General features: G+C 42.9%; 1 protein-coding gene across 2 annotated transcripts in view; it reads left to right on the top strand.

The window, feature by feature from the left end:
• Positions 1-21,979, top strand: part of LOC135226986 (protein VAC14 homolog) — a 179,637-nt gene that overhangs the window by 132,828 nt on the left and 24,830 nt on the right. For both annotated transcript variants that reach the window (XM_064266699.1, XM_064266698.1), the window contains exon 12: positions 17,295-17,413. In XM_064266699.1, the coding sequence (XP_064122769.1) occupies positions 17,295-17,413 (119 nt within the window). The remainder of the gene's footprint in view (positions 1-17,294; positions 17,414-21,979) is intronic.

Below are 21,979 nucleotides of genomic sequence, written 5' to 3'. Positions count from 1 at the left end.
TTACCCACTATGTCAAAACTGCATGAAGAAAAAGAAGTGGTTATGTGATTACGCACACTCATGTTATTTGCATATGACCAAAATCCGACCAAGACACCATTCCGAATCCTTTTCTGGTCTGTCAAGTAACCAGAGCTCAGAGAGGTTCATTCTTCGATTATTGATTCAGCCAAGTGCATACTTTTAAGTTCCAGTAAAAAAAATTTTCTGGTTTAGACTGGAGAAATGATTTTTTGTGCATGAAAAACCATAATAGCCTTATTTCGTCAGCATACGTCAGCACTTCTTACGACTTATGATCGTTAGACTAGCTCCAAGAATTTTGTTCTTCACTTACTAATTTCATTACCGAGGTTCATGGAAACATATAAGTTGGAAGCTATGTGTACAATTTAAAGTTTCAGTGACAATTTTGTTAGTTTATAATTTGAAAGTTATTTTGTGTGTGAAAAGCCATAAACTGTTGTTTTTTGCCAGTACACATCGGCGCTAACGATTTAGGATTGTTAACCGAGTAGTACATAATTTTAAGTTCCAGTTAAAAAATTTGTTAGTTAGACCATGGAACTATGATTTTATTGTTCGTGAAAAGCCGCAAACCAGTTTTTTCGTCAGTACAAGTCAGCACTTCTTACACTTTGTGATCGTTAGTTATTTGTAGAATTGAAAATTGTTTTGAAGAATTTACCATTCAATTTAGAAGCTTTATCTAAAGAAATGTTCCACAATTATTACAAATGTAGATAGTCCTTATAGATAACAATGTCAGCAATAGCTTACCAGGCAGTAGCCTACAATCTACATTGATTCAGTGAGAATATGTTAGCTAGACTGTAGCAGATATTGTCTGTGGCCTAGAACTTAGGATTATATATCGTTAAGGGTGAACAAAAATAACCTGGATTAGGCAGTAACCTGAATTAAGTAAGATTTAAGGACATATCCTGTTAGGCTAAGGGCCTTGGCAGTAGCCTAAGTTTACACCAAAGACCTTAGGATACCTAGAAATGTGTGCTACAGGACCATTTCACCGGGCAACACAGGTCTTCCCCCAGAAATAGATTTTTCCTTTTTCAAAATCCCTTTTTTGTGATAAAAATATTAAAAAAAAGCCAGGTATAAACATTTTTAGTAGGTTTTTCTTGAGTTTTACCAAACATAAAAGGCAGTTTTAAGCATTTTATAGGGGTTTCAAATTGTTGCGGGTTCTAGTTATTCACTGGGGCATCTGGTACCTACCTCCTGTGAATACAGTGGGAACACTGTATTTGGAATAAAGAAAGGAGCCTTGAAAATAGTGGCTTGACCCTTGACCAGAAATGTTTTTGGGTTATGTTAGAATCCAAGAACTTTTCATCACCTGTCAATTTCTTTGTAAAATTTGAGGACGAGGACAGCGACTACGCTATCAAAAAAAACAGGTTGTGGTGTAGGAAAACCTATTTTTGGTAGTCGCTGTTGAGTCCTCAAAACCCTATCACTTCCCTGATGAAAAAACATGGGTTGGGTAAGGCATCATCCTACATTGACCAACAGAAAGGAATGGCGTCTTGGTTGGATTTTGGTTGTACGTAAACAATATGACTGCATATTTGCATAACCACTTCTTGCGGTTTTGTCATGGTAGGTTAAGTAAAGTATATCTTGGTTGTATCAGACCACTGAGCTGATCAACAGCTCTCCTAGGCTGGCCCGAATGATTAGATATTTTTACGTGGCTAAGAACCAATTGGTCACTTAAAGGGACCTACAGCTTATTGTGGGATCCGAACCATATTATATCGAGAAATTAATTTAACACCAGAAATAAATACCTCTGATTCCATATTGGCCGAGTTGAAAATTGAACGTCGGACCACCAGATTGGTAGAAGGGCATAGTAGGTAAACTGGGTATTAGCATTTGCTGAGGGTAATAGAAAGTGCTTTCTTATCCTAAGCCCATTTATATTCTATCATGTGTTATAATGTTTACCATTACGACACAATACCCAGCCATATGACCAGTTAAGAGAATTCTTTGACATTAGTCTGGTCACCATGAAGCTCTGGATAGACCATGGAAAGGGTAATCATTGAGGACTCAACAGCAATTACAAAAAATGGGTTTTCCCACGCCATAACCTGTTTTGTTGGTTAGTTATTCTTAGGTGGTAAGTTTTCCATTTCTTAGCCTTGTAGCGTTCGTTGCTTGCAGATCTCATTTTTTCATTTTTAATAGGCTTTATATTTATGTACTTGGCCTTCATCAGAATCTCATGCTCATTTTAACTTAATTTTGTCAGAATCTCTCGGTGCCATCCTTGATTGTATTGTGAGCGGAGGCAAAGAGCCTCCATTGTATTTCAATTCTTCAGTTTCTAGCATTTGGAGGTTATATCCTTCTCAGAAAACAGTGTTCTTGGTTGACACAAATGGTAATAAGTTTGTTTGTTAGTTTGGCTTCATACCAGAGGAATCAGCAACAGAAATATTAGTAGTAGTTAGTTTGTTTGTTAGTTTTGCTTCATACCAGAGGAATCAGCAACAGAAATATTAGTAATAGTTAATTTGTTTGTTAGTTTGGCTTCATACCAGAGGAATCAGCAACAGAAATTATATTTATGGTGAGGCAGTTACAGAATAGTACTACCTTTTTAAGAGCATGAGATTATATCACATATTTGTGTATCTTCAGGAAGTATTTATCAGCATACCAAAACAAACAATGAGATGAAAATTGTAAAAGCAGAAGGAATAAGAACATGAGCCTCCAGTGTTAGTACCTTAATACAATATTTTCAAAGAAGACAATGGCAGATGTTTCAGGAGAGAGAGATTGAGGGTTGTGCCCATCAAGGATCAGGTCCAAAGTCCTTTGCTGTTTATTTAAACAATGAGAAAGTTACAGGGGATTACAAAAGGAGGCCCTCTGACAGATATATGTAGATGATAATTTACCAACAGACTGAGAATGTAAAGGGTTCACTGAAAAAATTGATTATAAGATATAAGGCTGGCATAGAAAGGATAGGATTGAAAGTCACCATAAGACAAAGTTCCATATGTTGTGGAAAATGTTGAGGGACCTGTGAACCAAGTATTATGTATTGATGTAACAGTTGTTCTCAAAAGAGATGCTCAGAATTGCAAAATGCACACCGAATAGGTTTTTTTTTTTTGCCAGAAATGTATAAGAAGATTAGATGGGGAAGAGGCAGGAGGTGGAACACCATAATGTGGTAGGAGAATGAGGCTGAAAAAGGCAGAAAATATTTTTTACTTGGGAGACAATGTACTGTGAAGTAAGTATTTAAGTGGGTGTAAAAAAAAAACACAAAGAACACCCAATGAGTATATTGGAAATTAAAGGGACTTTGACGTAGGAAAAAATCTATTTCTGGGCGAAGGGCCCGTGTCGCCCAGTGAAATAGGTTCCTTTAGCACTATTTCTAAGGTAAAATATTGTTATAATACCAGAGAACCGCTAAATTGGAAATGCCAGAATACTCTGGCTCGCTCACCTTTATTAAAATAGGTCTGAGCCTGGCGTAAACTCTGGTGATGGAAGTGAAGTATGATTCTGTTAGATCAATTTTGAATCCGAATTGGAAAATCTTTTTCAAGGTTGATTTGGTAGTAGTTATTGTACTAGCTGCCAAACCTTGTTCAAATAATGACCTGAAAAAGGAGATAGCCAGATTTGTGGTCATGGTACGTATTACAAAGATTTGTAGAGCTGTATTGTAATGAATAAATCTAAGCCTTATCGTTAATAAACACAATTTGGGACAGCCATGCAAGAGCAAAATGAATTAGGTTAGTGGTCTGTTCAAGCTACTACATAATATGTATTAATAATAATTCCATGGCCAAATGTAGAAAAATGTTTGGATTTTTGTAGAAAGCTTGCAAAAACTCCATGCAGCTGTGACAAGCAGTGACATGGTCACTACTGTAATTAGAACCAAATGAGACTGAAAAGTTTCATTTTGGAGACATGGATTACAACATTTTTGTTGGCATGATAAACTTCCACAAAGTTTTTTTTACATCACTCCACTTTTCAAACATGTATACCCATTTGCTTTCTGAATTTTTCAGACCAGCCTCTGCTGGCCTTAAATTCACTAACAGCAGCACTTTTTGTAGGCATTTTCTTAGTGAGATTGGCATGTAACATCCTCCAACACTTTGCTACAAGTTCTTTCTTAAATTCTAGTGTTTCTTGCCTTTGTCACAGAACGGCTGGCACTTGGAACTTTCTTTGGCCCCATGATGGCTTATTTAGCAGTTGTAATTTAATAAAAAAAAAAAAAAAAACAATAAGCACAAAAACCATGAACACAAAAGCAGAATGGGTCACAAGAGAACAAGAAATACTTTGGCTGCCCGATACAGGGCCTAATCACAAGATGGGCCCTAGAAGGAGTGTTTCCGGGTGTACGAAAAACCGAGGATATGTATGAAAACCTGAGTCAAAATTTTGTCAGAAAAAGTCTAAACTGAATCATACAAGATCTGAGGTTTGAATGTAATATAATTTAAACAATTAGCTATAACTGTATGGCTTTACATATCAAGTAAGTATTGTAAATGTTGCTGAGAAACATTCATTTGTGAACATTGAATTATAGCGCGGTCTGTCCTGTTGCCTTGTTAGGGAATTGTTGAGCCAGGAATCATGACTAGGCTTATGCCTATGGCTGGTTCTGATGAATACTTTAGAGGGAGAGGAAGAGATTTTACAAATACACTTGAAATTTTTGATAGGTGTAATGAATAAGCAAGCCTACCTTTGATGGAGGGGAGATTCAGTTAGCTTTTTTTTTTTTTTTTTTTTTTTATTGATGTCCAATGAATACCACTGATAGGGAGTGAAAGGTATTCAAAGATGCATTCATTTTTTTTCTTCAAAATCTAAATACGTAATACATTTGACTGGGAAGTACATAGTACTTTATTCAAATCGGCCTAATCGTTCCATCCTCCTCCTGTACAGCAACCAACCTCCTCACACATCCCAGGCTACTCACTCCAACTTCTCGCTACCAACCGCTATCGCATGAAAGCAATGCTAATGATAACTATTATTTTAAAATTCCCATCACCAACAAACGAAGCCTTAAAATACATGTTTATAGAACATTTTCTGCTCAAAATACTTTCTTTTGTTCTCCAAAATATTTGCATAAACTCATGTCACACCCTTCATATGTAACCCTCTTGTAAAATAATGCTCAGACAAAGTCACACGACTTAAACGTGGGGCTTTTTATTCCATAGCCCACCTAAGCTAGCTGATTGTGCCTCTGTATTTACCACAGAGTAGAATACAGTTAAGTCTTTGGCACTTGTTATAAATAATTAAAGAAAATGCTTTTGTCATATATTGTGACTCAAAAAGTGCATTAGTATCTTTAATTAAGGGATTTTGACGTAAGGAAAAATCTATTTCTGGGCGATTGGTTCGTGTCGCCCAGCGAATATCCCTTTAATCCATTATTTCTAAGGTAAATGCACTAACACATACCAGAGAATAAATAAAATAAAGAAAAGGTCAGTATCACTGACTCGCTCACGCCTCCAAGAGGGCGTCGGTATGAACACTAGGCGAGTGAGACCACTACCACGAACCTCTTACCAATAGAAATCTCCTACGACAAAACCCCCACAAGAGGGGAGCCGACCCACAGAGTGGGCAGCAACTACTACTACTCCATCCCACGCTACCGACTGCTGCGCCTCTGGTGGCCATCCCTGAAGTTAGCAGACAATCTTGAGCGCAGGGATGGGTAGGGTGGGATTTCGCTGGGCGACACGAACCAATCGCCCAGAAATAGATTTTTCCTTACGTCAAAATCCCTTTTCTGGGCTCAGTTCGTGTCGCTGCGCGAAATCGTACCAGAGAATTAGCACAAGATTGTAAAAGAAAATAAATAAATAAGGTCTTTCAAAAATAAAACAACTTTAAAATAAAATAAAGAATTATAATTGCTAAAAAAATATACATATACACAATTATACAAGTTAGAAAATATTCCTTAAAATTAGCTTAAAGTTAACATATATGTACAGGGCTTACATGGAATATATGTTGAACTTAACATTTGTGTATAGTTATTATGTACAAAAGTAAATAAAGCAATTATAATAATAAAATGATTTTGAACAAACTTAGACTATAATTTAGTAAATAAATTTATATGTCTTAATATACAAAACCCGTAACCATTGTAAATGTAGATGTGTCACCCTAGCATAAAAATAAGGGGACCACATCATAGAGATCAGTATATACAAACAATTGTGGGTGACCCTAGCAAAAAAATAAGGGACACCCACTGTACCATCACAAGAGCAGCTAAGACTCAAGGTAGACGTAGATGAACATGGTAGGTATAGACAAACTGTGAATGAGGTAGGTAGAAAGGAGATCTGGATCTTCAACTTAAGATTTAAGCAGAGTCGGGGGAAACTATGTTACCCGCTGCAACTGCTGAAAATTTTAGAGCTTCCAAGGACTTTAAGTAATGACGCTTAAATACTGTCGGCGATTTCCATCCAGTATACTTTTTCAAATCATCAAAATTCATGTGTTGGAAATAGTTAATTGAGGTGGCAACTGCCCTGACATCATGAGCTTTAGGGAAGGAATCAGGGTTGGCTTGCTTAATAAAGTACAGGATCTGTTGCCTGATACCTTTAATAGATAAAGTACCACCTTTCTCTCTCCTAAAGAGAGGACCCGAAGAGGATGAGGATGTCCTGGACAGAAAGGCTCGTAAGGTCGTTACTGGACAAAGAGAAGGATCTTGTGGAAGGGGTATAACCTTCCACGGTTCCCACCTCAATAAAGGATCCTCGTTCTTTGCTAAAAAGCTACGTTCCGGAGAGAGAAGAACTTCTCCTGAGGGAAGAAATTCTATATGATTCGGATCTCTGGATAACGCCGACAGTTCTGAAATTCTAGCTCCTGAAGCCAAGCTTAATAAAAATAGAGTTTTCCTTAAGAGCATTATAAATGAACATGTCGTATTGTTTGTTTCTGAAGCCAGCTTTAGAACATCATTCAAGAAACACGCACTGACGTAGGCCTTAATGAAGGTCTAAGTCTAGCACAAGCCTTGGGAATAGACGAGAAGTAAGAATCTGTCAAGTCTATATTGAAACCGAGTTGAAAAATCTTCTTCAAGGCTGACTTGTTTGTGGTAATAGTGCTAGCTGCTAAGCCTTTTTCAAATAAAGATCTGAAAAAGGATATAGCTGAATTGATTGTCATGATTCTAATATCTGATTCTCTCAGGAAGATTGCCAACTTTTTGACTGCAGCATCATACTGTCTCAAAGTTGAATCTCTTTTGTCAGATTCCAAGAAAAGAATATTCCGTGGATCGATATCTGCATCTTTTTTAGCCGCAAACTTCATGAAGTCCATAAAGTTAGGGTTTTGAGAATTCCTGAGGAAGCGAACACAGTCTTCGTTTGTACTGACTGGGAGAGCCTGGGATTGGGAATCCGAAGAGGACGAAGACCCAGTTCCAGAATCAGAGGGTACCAATTGCTCTTCGGCCAGTCTGGGGCTACTAGAGCTACTTGACCCTTGAACGTCCTGAGTTTGTTTCAGTACTTTCAGGAGAAGATTCACTGGAGGAAAGACATAAATCTTCTCCCAGTTGTTCCAATCTATGGACAGGGTGTCCGTGGCATAGGCCAGAGGGTCCAGGTTGGGGGCCACATAACATGGAAGTTTGTGGTTCGCTTGAGATGCGAATAGATCTACTTGCAGACCTGGCACCCTCCGGAGAATCCATTGGAACGAACTGTTGTCCAGTGACCATTCCGACTCCAGAGGAACTGAGCGGGATAGAGCATCTGCTATGACGTTTCTCACTCCAGCTATGTGGGTGGAGGAGAGGTGCCAACTGAACTTGTCCGCTAGGGAGAAGATGGCTACCATGACATGATTCAGATGTCGAGACTTGGAGCCTCCCCTGTTTACGCAATGGACTACCACTGCGCTGTCCAGAACTAGCTTTATGTGGGAGTTCTTTGGCGGACGTAACCTCTTCAGAGTCAAGAATACTGCCATCGCTTCTAATACGTTTATGTGAAGCTGGCGGAACTGGGATGACCAGGTTCCTTGAACCTTCTTGAATTGAGAATAACCTCCCCAGCCGCTTAACGAAGCGTCTGTGTGGATGGTAATCCCCGGAGGAGGAAACTGAAGGGGTACTGATATTGACAGGTTCTTCACTTTTGCCCAAGGGCGCAGACGATTCCGTAGAATCTGTGGAACTGATGACAACCTGTCCCTGGATCTGACATTTGCTCGTGAGCGCCAGATTCTGGTTAGATCTTTCAGTTTGGCTTTCATCAAGATGTTTGTCACTGAGGCAAATTGGAGAGAGCCCAGGATTCTTTCCTGGCTTCTCCTTGAAGCATATTTTTGCTTTAGAAATTGCTGTACTGACTTCGCTATTTCTTTCCTCTTGGCTGATGGAATCGACAGAGTATGGGAGGATAGATTCCATTGAATGCCCAGCCACTGAAAGTTGGACTCCGGGGTGAGTCTTGATTTTGTTCTGTTTATCTTGAATCCCAGATACTCTAGGAACTGGATTACTTTCAGTGTTGCTTTGTGACATTCCTCGACTGTTGGAGCCCAAATCAACCAATCGTCGAGATACGCTACTACCATTATCCCCTGAGACCTCAGTTGTTGGACGACTACTTCCGCCAACTTCGTGAACACCCTGGGTGCCACGTTCAGACCGAAGGGAACTACCTTGAAGGAGAACGCTTGATCTCCTATCTTGAAGCCCAGATAAGGGCGAAAGTGTCTTGCAATAGGGATATGATTGTATGCGTTTGTAAGATCGATAGAGGTGGTGACGGCCCCACGGGGAGTAAGGTCTGCACCTGCGAGATGGTCAGCATTTTGAACTTGTCGCAGCGATGGCAAGTTTAAGCGGGACAAGTCTAAGATTACCCTTCTTTTTTGTGAGCCTTTCTTTGGAACGCTGAATAAGCGACCTTGAAACTTAATCTGTTGACTCTCGCTATTGCTCCTTTCTGAAGGAGGTCCTCCGCATACTCCGTCATTTCTTTTGATGGAAGTTGAAGGAATGGTCTGGATGGAGGAGGATCCGCAACCCAACTCCAACCCAGGCCTTTCGACACAATACTCTGTGCCCACTTGCTGAATCCCCACCGGTGCCGGAAGAGAAACAGCCTCCCTCCTACCTTCGAGCTCTCACTGCTGCTGGGTTGAGTGACCTCCGCGGCCTCCACGGAAGTGTTTTTCCCCTGTTGAGAGACCTTCCTGAACCTCTCTGACGAAAGGATCCCCTACCTCTGCCTCCCCTGCCAAAGCGGTCGTATTGCTGAAAGGCCTGGCCTTCGAACACTTGGTTGAAGGCTGGGAGACAGCGTAGGAGGTGGAAGGCTGAGGCTGGGGGGAATCACGTAGATGGGCTGTGATTGAGCCTTAGAAGTAGAGGGTTGGGCTGATTGTACTAAAGGAACAGCCGAAACAGCCTGGGTGAAGCATTGCTGCTTTTTTTCTGGTAAGGCTGATAACGTTTCAGTTTCTTCTGAGTCTTACCTCGTGCTGCTTGGTCTTGACGTCTCTTTGCAGTGAGACCCCAACGATCCTTAAGGCTTTGGTTAAGCCTTGTTGCTTCCGCCTGGACCTCCTTTACCATCGAATCAGGAAAGAGGTCTGCCCCCCAGATGTTGGATGAAAAGCAAAACTTTACTTCGGCTCATGACGAATAGTTGCTTCCTGGAGGACATGTTTCCGGCAGTTAGTTCTGGCTGTAGCGAACTCAAACATGTCAGACTGGACTGTTTGCGTCAGTGACTTGGTGAGGAGCTTGAAGAGCGGCTCAGAACCGTAAGAAATCGTCGCTATTTCAGTCATTGCCATGGTATTAATGGACCTGGCGAGCCTAGTCTTGGCCTCAAATTCAGCTTGAATGAGGCTGTCCGGAAGCCTAGGCAGCTTCTCACCAAACTGATCCATAGCACAGTCTGGTTTGAGTTTGCCAGCCGAAAAGGTGTTGGGCAAATCTTCCCACAATTCTCCGAGTGAAGGGAGCAAAGGAGATGTGGGGTCTGCTTCCCTTAACTGAGGCAACGACTCCCCCTTCTGGGCAGCTGGAATAGTGACCGTTGCTATCTTGTTGAGAAAGGGAAGAGGAGTTCCCTCCTCCATCGTAAAAATGGTGAAGGGACTCTTGAAGGCTTGAATCCTCGTATTCGAACAATCCATATCCTCTAAACACCTGAGCCATTCTCTTTGAGCCTGGTCACGTGAGTAGAGAACTGTCTCCTTAGGGACTTTGTCATCTCTAGTCATGGCTGCGTCAGTGAGTCTGGCGTAGCCAATGAACGGCGGTTGGAGACCCTCCGGGTAGAACTCGAAGTCCTCAATCCTTCGAGTACCACACTCCGGAATGGAAATAAGACCGTCCTGGAAAGGGGCGTATGACGCCACCCTCCAGGGGTTATTCATAGAGAACGGAGGCAGAGAGTCATGAGGTGGGAGCTGAACTAGTCCGGTGCCGAAAGCTGGGGGAGTAGCTAGAGGGGCCTGATTAAGTCCGGCGATGATATTGTCCTGAGACGTAATCCTGTCGGACAACCGGGAGAACATCTGCTCCATGCTGCTCCTCAGAGAGCCGACCAAGTCTCCCATGTGTTGCAACAGTCCAGCATTGGGATCCAAAGCCGGAGCTGCTGCGGAGGTGGATGGGTAACTTGGAACAGGTACCAAGGGGAGAGGAGAAACTGCCGGCTCAGCCGGAGTACGGGGCCTCTCCTTGGAAGACCTGCTCTTTGAGGACTTGGAGCTTGAAGCAGAAGCTCTAGACCTCTCTGCTCCGGGGTTTGCAGCCGGAGACTTACGAGACGTTGACGCCGACGAAGTCTTTTTGGACGACGACGACGTCTTTTTGAGGGTTTTTTTCAAAACCTTCTGTCCCTTGACCTTAGGTCTTACTGAAGCGTCGGGTGAAGTATAAAGGAGCTCAGCTCCTGTAAAGCCTTGGAAGGAAGCTGGAGAATTAGCAGGAGTAAGAAGTCCAGCGCCCAAGGGAAGCCCTTGGGCGTCCAACGTACCTACCTCGACCAACAGGTCGTCAACACCTACCATGGGTTCTATATTAAATCAAGTTGTCGCGACATCCGACGAGATATCTTGGCCTGGTTCCTTTATCGAAGCGGCGATCTGCTGATGAATCGCCGCCATAGTCGGGGCTGCCTCTGCCGGGTCGACGTAACCCGTCGACTTGCCGCCGGGGAAGATTAGGACAGCCAACCTCTTCTCTAGGATGTAGGGCTGTCCCTTGGCGGCGTTCTTCCCGAATCCGCCGACCCAAGCCCTCAGGGTTGCTAGAGCGGTATCTCTAATGGCGGGAGCCTGGAAGAGAGGGCGTTCATTAGTTTTAAGTTTAAACTTAAGATTAAAACTTAACTAATATTAGGCTTAGTCTAAAGACATAGGGGATGTACCATCCAATATAAAAAGAGCTTAAGCTTAAAATAAAAGATTAAAATTAAACTTAAGATCTAAAACATTTATTGGAATTACTGAACGGAGTTGGAAATACTTACCCCGTCTAAGAACTGACTCACGAGATTGTAACATATGGTGCAGGTTTCGTGGAACCAGACCTGCAGATTCCCGTGCGGAGTCGCGCATGGAGCGTGGGACCTGCAGACTTCATGTCCACAGGGGTCCTGGAGCATGGCGTTGCATCCTGGATGCTCACAGTTGGTGGTCTGTAAGTGAAAAGATACATGAGTACCCTAAAAGACATCACTTACAGGCTAATAGGCTAATAGAACTCCGATGCATGCCGGAGAGCGAAAAAATTTTGGGCATAACCCCTCCCTTACCGCCTGAATAGGCTATAACCCCGGAATGATCCGGTGTGACAACGTAGGTAAGGGAGGGACCCGGCTTAAGCTAGCTTAAATTAAACTTATGATAGCTTAAAATAAACATAAATACACTTAAGCATAATTAGCACTAAGTACCGGAATAATTCCGGTTCGCGGCGGTGTTCGTCTCGCGATATCAGCAACGACGGGATCGGTTAGAAAAGACCAAACAGCACCGCCATGAGGTCCGCCCGCAAGGGGGGAACTAGCATCTTTCCACATGATTGACGGAGCTCCGGTAAGATAAAAAAGCACCACAATCCGGGAAGGAGCGAGAGGGCGAAACAGACTCGAGCAAACAACGGGGCAACGGAGTAACAAAGGAGGGGGAAGGCCAATCCCCCTACCCAGCCACCACACCGCACCGTGAAGCAAGAGAACGGTCAAGTCCAGTCCTGGGTCTGTCCAGCCTCCCCTACTCCCTCCGCGTAGGGAGAGAGGGAGACAGGCACGGGTGGAGCGAGCGAGGACTGGACCTCCCTCCCCACCGGCTCTAAGAAGAGAGCGGGAGGAGGGTAGGGTGACTGGACGGGCGCCTGGCTGCTTCGCGATCACATGGTGACCACGGAGCGGTAACATAAGAAAACACATAAAAAAACATAGCCTAGGTTAAAGCAACCAAACTAATCAGTGAGATGCTATCGTAGAAGCAACAAAACTGATGAGAGGAAGCAATAAACTGGTGGGGACCATGAAAAACAGGACCTAGGCTACGTAATATGCCAGACGCCGTAGGCTAACCTAAAATACATAAAATCACTAAAATTAAATTAAAATGAAAGTAAGAAAGTAAAATAGTAAGGAGAAAAAATCCAGGAGTGTACGACAAACCCCGAGAGAAAGTCTACCACTCAAAGCTAGCCGGGCCGATACTAAGAGCTGCGGCTAGGGTCTGGATGGAAAAATGCCTACACAAGGTAAAGAAGACATGCATGCATGACATAAACCAAGTAGGCTGGACCCCTAACTTAATATAGATAACTAGCAATAGAGCGTAAAGTAACAAGGGAAGGTTCTAGGTATGGAAGACCAGAACGAACCCGCCACGAGGCAGAACAATGCCGCCATGCTTCCGACCAAGAGCCAGTATTTATACCTAAAAAATGGAACAAAATACTGACTCAAAGCTGGAAAAAACAAATAGAAACCTTAACAGATTACTTAACTTAGCTGATGCGATGGCTGAACGCTCCATATCTAGATAAACCTCCTCGTAAGGGGCACAAAAAAACACAGAGAGCAAAAAAGTACGTGTTGTACACAGTGCGCTAACTGAAGGGATGGCCACCAGAGGCGCAGCAGTCGGTAGCGTGGGATGGAGTAGTAGTAGTTGCTGCCCACTCTGTGGTCGGCTCCCCTCTTGTGGGGGTTTTGTCGTAGGAGATTTCTATTGGTAAGAGGTTCGTGGTAGTGGTCTCACTCGCCCTAGTGTTCATACCGACGCCCTCTTGGAGGTGAGCGAGTCAGTGATACTGACCTTTTCTTTATTTTATTTATTCGTCTGGTATGTGTTAGTGCATTTACCTTAGAAATAATGGATTAAAGGGATATTTCGCGCAGCGACACGAACTGAGCCCAGAAATAAGTATATAATAGTTTCTACCTCTTAGTCCAAAAACCTCATGAGTGGGTTGCAGTTCTTATCAGTGCAAAACTTTTCTGCTGTGGTTCCTCTCATATGGGAAGTCTTAATACAGGTAGTCCCCGGTTATCAGCAGACTTGATTAATGGTGATCCGGTTTTATGGGGCTTGTCTAGCGCCATTAAATCGGCAATTTATGGGGCCATAACAGGCCAGGTTTCAGTTATCAGTGCCATAAGTTGCCAATAATAGTTATGGCGCCATTAACCAAAACTTGGCGTCATTAGTGCCATAAATCGTTGCGTTTCGGTTAGTGGCAGTTTTCGTTTATTGGCACCCTGCCGATAACCAGGACTGTAATTAGGTCACAAACAGGAAGGTGAGAGAAATCCTTTTAAATTATTCATGCACATTTATGTGTCTCCTTTCTTTGAAATGTAAATCCCAGTTAGGTATACATTTTAAGAAGTGGCAAGAAAGGTGATTGCCCTTTCTCCTAGTTATTAATGATAATAAATATAAAAATATTTGGGATAATATTAGCTCTTGGGCCATAATTTTTAATTACAAAAGATTAAAGTTTTTGTAACCTGATTGAGGATTGGAAATTCTAGCCTCATTCAGTAGATATTTTCTAGATGGTAGCCCTTGCCAGTGTGTACTTGTTGTGACAGTTACTGTTGCTTGACCACATTCTGGTGTGCTACTTCAAATTTATGATCAGAATAAAAATGTATGGCCTTCACCATAAAACTCTTGCCAAGGTTTTGGGTGAAAAGGTTTTGCTTTAATCCTGTATGAGCTTTTTTTTAAAGAAATTGGGATTTTAACAATATATAAATAATTTACAGACACTCCTCTACTTATGAACTTTTTGAGATTCGAACAACCGTGGTCGTAAATTCAAATTTGTTCAGAACTCTCCAGATGCAACCTATAAGTTCAAATTTTAAAGACAGACTAACTTTACTCCTGGGTTGCAACACATTAAGAGACTTAAAGCTAAAACCACTCTTAATGTAGTGCTGCAAATCCACAGGCACTCAAAAACATCACAAAAGACTCTACCCATAATTTGGATGTCAAATAGCAAAGCCTGAGTTACTCTTGCTTTACAGTATTTGAAGACTGATGTTTTCATCACTTTATTCCAAGACTGGTTTTTTCATCACTTTTGTTCTCAAAGTCAAGCTGTACTGCCACAAGAATAAGACTCCTTTCAAGATTCTCATAATCTTAATGCCCCTGGTACCCAGCGCAGGTGGTTCCCATTTGGATGTTCAAATTGTTTTTATTTTTTACCCAAGACAACTTCACTCATTCAGCCTACAGATCATGGGCTTTATAGCAAATTTCAAGAAATATTACACTCACTTCACTTAAGATGGGAAGGCATTAAAGGAGGTAAATGACCCAGATGTGGACATTACATGACTTCTGGAATGGTTACAACATTTACAACTATGTAAAGAATATTGGTGCTGCCTGGTGTGAAGTGAGTAATATAAACATGAATGGAGCATGATAGGCCTTATGCCCACAGTTTGTGAATGACTTCAGAAAGTTAATCAAGAAGAGGAGGCAAGGGGAATCCTTAACAGCCTCATTGACTAAAGTGAAAAATTACAGCTTGACTTAAGGTGAGACAACTTTGAAGACCTGTTTGAGAGTCATTCAGAGGACTTGATGAATGAGGATTTGATGGAAACAAGGAAGATATGCGAAAAACAGAAGAACTTGTTCCCTTAAAGAGTTTGAAACAAATTTGATAGCAATGGGTTTTCTCTTGTAGAAAAAGCGTGGACTATTTTTGAGAATCAGGACCCAAATGTTGAGAGATTCTCAGAAGTAGCAACAACAATAAATGATGCTATCCAGTGTTACCATATTATTAACAAAGATGAAGAAAAACAATGCAAACTTCCCTAGACAGATTCTTTAAACCAGTTCACTCAATCTCAAGAGCCTCCCACCTCCTTGGCTTCTTCCTCCCAAAATGAAGAAGAAAGTGATGAAGAAATCCTTGCCAAAGCAATCCTTCCTAAAGAAAGTTCAGAAGAATTCTTTGCTGAGAAAGACATTGATGATCCACCATCCCTGTAATTTCACACCTCTCTCCACCTCTCATCATCCATCACCAAAGTAGGAAAAACTGCACTTTATTGTAGTATTATTAATAATGTAAGGTGTTAGATCTTTCGTATTAATAAAATTCTCATAGAATAGAGTACTACACTATTAGTATTGTTTTAGTTGGTCCACTGGTATATTGGTTTAGTGTCATGTAGTATGCCACTCAGATCTGGCTGGTTTGCATCTCTCCCAGACAATAAAAAATCAAAGACTCTGTATCATCAGGATGAGGTATAGCTGCAATGTGGGATCTGCCATAGGAGGTTGAAACTAACATTCTTTGGAAGCTTGATTTTCAAATCATTGGCCCCTTTGTGCTTGTTCCATATGAATAGGTTTCATCTACTGAAATCATTGCATGAAAAAAAATTGCCTGTACGTATTGATTTTGCATATACATACCAAGTTAAACTTACGAACAAATTGAACATATGAACGGCTGTTCGGAATATAACTCGTTCGTAAGTAAAGGAGTGTCTGTATTTTTATTATTTTTAAAATGTACTAATGTGCATGAAAGGTATGCATATTATTATTTATTAGTATGACTGTACTTACTTCTATGAGTTTTTTAATTTTGTTGTATTATAAAAATTCATGTCTTCATTGTCATGATGGCACTAACTGGCCTCCTTGGCCAACTGCTGGGCATTATGGCCGCAGTTTCATTCATTCCTCAATATTCTGAACTCGAATGATAATTCACTGACAGCTAGGTAAGCACTTTTCAAAGACTTTTGATCACTGACAGCTAGGTAAGCACTTTTCAAGACTTTTAGAAAATAATAAGAAATGAAATGAAATTTTATTGTATTTTATTCAGAAAAGAATTTAAATTGAAAATCATTCTTTTATTAAAAACCTTGTTGCCCATTCTATGCCCTAATAATAGTTAGATGTGAGGAAGGCTTCTGTAGTACATAATGGCTAGTACGTACTAGATTCACATGTACAGCTCTGTACTCTGTACTTAAAATTTACTCCTAAAGGAGAGGCCTATGGATACATTTCTTTCTTACATGGGGACAAAATATTTCTTTTAACACAATGTTACCAAATTGCCTATGCTAAGGGTAACTAGAGAAATAACCACACTCCATAGTAATAATTTTCAACAGCATATGCATGGAATTGAATCTAACCAAAGAAGAAGCCTGAGACTGGCTTAACTCTCTCCTCTCAAAAGCAACTAGAGAAAAGTTGCAATTAAAGCACAACATTGTGAAATTACAAGAAAAATCTAATGCTAGCTTTTATTTTAATAAAGGTATGCCATTAATTGATTGTCACCTGAAGGAATCGCTACTTTCAAAATTAGGGTAACATAGGATGTTTGGTAGAGCTGTATGGACTTTATTATGGATTTTTGGTAGAGCTGTTATGGACTTTATTATTCCAAGGACAAAACAGAATGAAGTCAGCTTCATGAATCATTCCAGAATGCTCAGAGAACCTGATACTCTTTGTTATAGGCCTAAGGCATTGTATGCATTGAGAGAAATTTGGAAATATAGTGATAAATATAGGTAAAGTTGCCTTCTTACTGAAAGCTCACTCATTTCATGACTGGGAATTGCTATATTTACCTAGTGTTTTGTTTTAATCATAAGGAACCATTCAACATATGACATAAATCCACCTTTTCTTTACAGGAGAGTTGCGAGTTGTTTGTGAATCTTATATCGTTCTTGAGTCATAATGCTGTGGCTACGTTAACACTATGCCTCCTAACACAAAATTATTCTCATGCTGCTGTCTTAGTACATGCATTGTATCCTTTCATACTGAGTGATACTGTATATCACCATTCTGGTCAAATAAACAAGACATATGGTGTTCATCTTTTCCGTTTGTTGAAATTTAAAATAAAAATCATAAATTTTTTTTCCAGAAATTTTTTTCCAAGCGTCTGGCCATTTTTTCCCCAAAAACTTTTGATATTATGTAGGGTAGGCTACCTTTAGAATCACTACATTTTACAGTTAAGACATAAATCCAGTTTTAGTATTTTATTCTTGAAAAGTTTTTGCAGAAATTTACTGAAATAGAAATAATTATATAATCCTTAAGGTATACATAGATACTAATTAACATTTTTATTACAGTGAAGAAGTACAATAGTTATAGAGATACTGTACATTTTATTTAATGAAAGAATTTGGGTATTGATCACTTGAAGAAAAGTGATTCCCAAAAACTGAAAAGGAATGGTGGAAGCCAAGTTAAGTTTTCTGGGCTCAGCTCGTGTCGGCCTATGAAAGGATCCTTAATATCATTCTTTCTAGGTAAAATTAATCTCAAAATTACCAGAGAAAAACAAAATTAAGAAAATGTCAGTAAAACCTGACTCCGCGACTCTAAAAAGAAGTGTCGTATGGTAATAGGGCGAGTGGGAATCACTACCACGAGACATTCACCAATTAGAACTTCCAATCAGAATCCCCTTAAGAGAGAGCTGATACCAACGGGGCGATGCAGCCGCTACTACTACTACTAGAGGACGCCACGGACAGCAGCGCCCTAGCGGTCATCCTTAATTATTAGCGCTAGCGTCGAGACGCATTATTTTTCTGTGCTGTGCTAATTTCGGGATTTATCCTATTCTTCACCATGGAACGCTCTGCAATTGCAACGGCTAAGTTAAGTAACTCATAAGTAATGTTTTACCACATTTTTATCTTCCGGGTACCAGTATTTTCCTCCTAATAGGTCATATACGGTTTCCCGGTTGTCTCGTGGTGGCGCCATGCTGCCTCGTTAAGAATTCCCGGTCCTCCATACTGGGACTTCTTATACTTATGGGCTTACTATGTTACGTTCATTGTCTTTTACATCGAGTTTTAGCTAGTTTAGCCCTCCTACCATCTCTCTTAGTTTGGTATTTAGGGCTTTTATTATTATTCCTGCCCAGCATCCCGCTCTTGCTCTTCATCGGCTATCGCTGGCTCCGAGTAGGCTTCTGTTTCTTGGAACAGTCTGCCTCCTCCTGGGCTTCTTCTCTTTTACTAAAGTGTCTTTTCCATCTTTTCGATGATATATATATTATTATTTTAGGGTGTTAGGCTAGCCTAGGTGCATGTTCCTTGTATTGGTACAGCCTGGTTCACGTGGCCCTCCCACGGTTGTGTTGCTCGCGGCCTAGGCCACTTGCGGGTCACGTGGTTCCATCGCTACCTTACCCTGCCCCTGCCCTCCCTCCTGGTATAGGGAGGGGCTGGGGGACCCCTTGGTTGTCATGACAACCTCAGTCGCCTTCTCTCTCCCTCTCTGAGGTGGCCAGGGGTTCCTCCCAGCGGGGGTATAGGGCGACCACTCATGAGGTACCCGGGTCTCCGAGCGGGTAGTCGGTGAGGGGGAGGGGGAGGTAGGCCATACCCCCCATCCCCCCCCCCTCTCTCTCTCCCGCCGTGTTACGCCGAGACCTTCCTACCCCCCCCTCCCCAGTTTGCTCAGCCACCTTCCCTCGCTATAACGAAAGAGCCTTCCGTCGCAGCCGGGGCACCTTTGGTTATAGATTACTGGCTCCACCAGCGGGCGGGGTGGGGTGGGGACTACTAGTGGTCGGTTGCTTGCCTACTATATCCTTACATCTCTCCCCGCTACCGGAAGGAGCTTGCTTCTTACCCGTGCACTCTTCTAGTAGACGGGTGGAGAAAGGTTTGTTATTATTGTTATTTTAAGGATATACCCTAATTTTACGATGAATTGTTTAATTTTATTATTTATATCTACCATCCCCGCCATTTTCCGTCGTGGTTTCCATTTACCACCACTCCTGGTTGGTTTCCTTTTGTGTCCCCGCCATCAGCGGAGCTATAGCCTAGGACACCCAACCAACCTTGTTACCACACGTATTATGGCGGGGCTCTGGTTTAATCTAACTTTATCGCTCCGGCACCAGCGGAGCAACTGTTAGGCTGTAAGTGTTTTCCTGATACTCATGTATCTTTCCACTTACAGGCTACCAACTCTCAGGTCCCAGCGTGCAACGCGACGTTGTACGACCCCTGCGGCACGATGAGTGCAGGTCTCACGCCCCTTGTGCCACGTCATTTAACGAGATGATCGTCTGGCACCCAGAAGCCTGCGCCATCTGCTACGACCTAGTCGGTCAGCTGGGAGATGGGTAAGTCCAATTATAGGCTTCCTTATCATTTTACTAACAACTCTTAGTCATAAGTTGTTAACCCCGTTCCGCCATTAGAAGCTCATCTCGCCCTTTCTTTCAGGCTACTGGTGTGAGGGAGGTCGCCCTCGCCACCCTGAAAGCGTGGTGGGCGGCTTCGGGAAGAACGCCGCCAAAGGCCAGCCGTACATTCTGGACAAGAAGCTGGCCGTCCAGATCTTCCCTGCGGGCAAGTCAACTGGGTATGTTGACCCCTTGTCCGCAGCCCCTCTGATAGCCTCCATCCAGCAAGACTCCAGCAATCCTTTGGGGTCGTAGCTTCCCAGGAGTCGGTCCCGGACGTCGCTGCGCCCTGGACCTAAACATCGAGCCCATGGCGGTAGGGGCAGAGGATTTGTTGGTTGAGGTAGGTGTGTCGGGCGCCCAAGGTCTTTCCTTGGGTGCTCCTGGATCTTCTCCTGTCCCTTCTTCGAGCGCTTCTTTCCAAGGCTTTGTGGGATCTGAGATCCCTACCCGCTCTCCCGCTCTCTCTGTACCCCCAAAAGGTGAAAGGGGACAGAGAGAACCGAAGACTCTAGCTAAGACAACTTCTAGGAAGTCGTCTTCGTCTTCTTCGGCTAGGAAGTCTTCGACTTCCTACGCCGACGCGGTGAAAGCCAAGCCGAGTTCTTCTCACTCGAAGAGCTCTAGAAGCAAGGCTTCTAAGGAGAAGGCTCGCGCTCCCGCCGAGCCAATGCCTTCTCCTGCCTCCACCGCTTCCACTCCGGCAACGCCGGTGGGAGGAGCAGGACCTACACCTTTGATCCCACTGCTTTCTCAGTAGTGGTGATGCAACAGGTGGGCGAGTTTTGGTTGGCCTCGCAAGTCCTCTACCGCCCTGGGGACGAGATTCGAGCAGATGTTCGCACAATTGTCGAGCACTCTGTCTCAATCAGGCCAGTCCATACAAGATCTCTCTAACAGGGTTAGAGAGAATGAGGACCGAGTAGCCGGGCTCTCTCAGGTCCCTCTTCCAGTCTCCCCAGTGCCAAGCACTGGCATTCTCCAACTCCCGCCATACGACTCTCTGCCAGCTTTCTCCATGGAGAATCCATGGAGAGTAGCTGCCTACGCTCCTTTTAAGGATGGGATGATCTCTATCCCGGAGTGTGGAACTCGGAGGATTGAGGACTTCGAGTTTTTATTTTACCCTCCGGGTCTGACGCAGCCTTTCATCGGTTATGCTATGGCTGACTGTAACGGCTCTGACTAGGGAAGACAAGATCTCTAGAGAGTCTGTTCTATACAGTAGGGATCATGCCCAGCGGGAATGGGTTCACTGCCTTGAGGACTGGGAGTGCACGAACACTAAGCTCCAGGCCTATAAGAGTCCTTTTACTATTTTCGCGACGGAAGAGGAGGCTTCTCTTCCGTTCGCCACGAAAATAGTAGAGAAGACCTTCAGGCAGTCCTCAAGGATGAGCCCATGCCACAGTTGAGGGAGGCGGAGTCTACTTCTCCGCTCTTCCCGGCTTTCGGAGAATTGTGGGAGAACTTGCCAGCTACGTTCACGCTTGTAAGCTCAAACCGGACTGCGCCATGGACCAGTTCGGCGAGAAGCTGCCAAGGCTGCCTGATTCCCTAATTCAGGCAGAGTTTGACGCGCGAACCAGGTTTGGCAGGTCCCTCAATTCTCTTATAATAACAGAAATGGCTGCCTCTATTCATATGCGACGGAACCGCTGTTTAAGATCTTGGTCAAAATTCTCAGTTTCAGACGGTCCTAACAGATGCTTTCGACTTCTTCCAAGCTAGGAGGATTGTCAAAAGCACGTTCTGCAGGAGTGTACTATTAGGCACGAGCCTAATAGACTCTTGGCTTCTAGCATGTGGGGAGCGGATCTCTTCCCAGAGTCCGCTGTTAATGAAGTGCACCACGAGGCTGCTAGGCTCAACCAGAGCCTTAGAGCTAGATGGGGTATTTCGTCAAAGAGGAAACAAGAATCCGTCCCCACTGCTGGTAAGAAACCAAAGAAGGCTGGTAAGAGGTTCCAGCCGTATCAGAAACACCAGCAACAGCAGCAATTTGTGCAGGCCGTCCCGGTACCCAACAGGGACAACCTGCTAGTTCGAAACAGAACCAAGCCCTAATCCTATGCTGTCTTTCCTCAATCACAGCCGTCGACCTCCTACGCAATCTCTCCGGCCCTTCACCCTACTTTGAGGTCAAGG

The sequence above is a fragment of the Macrobrachium nipponense genome, chromosome 15, assembly GCF_015104395.2.
Source record: "Macrobrachium nipponense isolate FS-2020 chromosome 15, ASM1510439v2, whole genome shotgun sequence".
Lineage (NCBI taxonomy): Eukaryota > Metazoa > Arthropoda > Malacostraca > Decapoda > Palaemonidae > Macrobrachium > Macrobrachium nipponense.
This window is presented reverse-complemented; position numbering and strand designations above follow the sequence as displayed.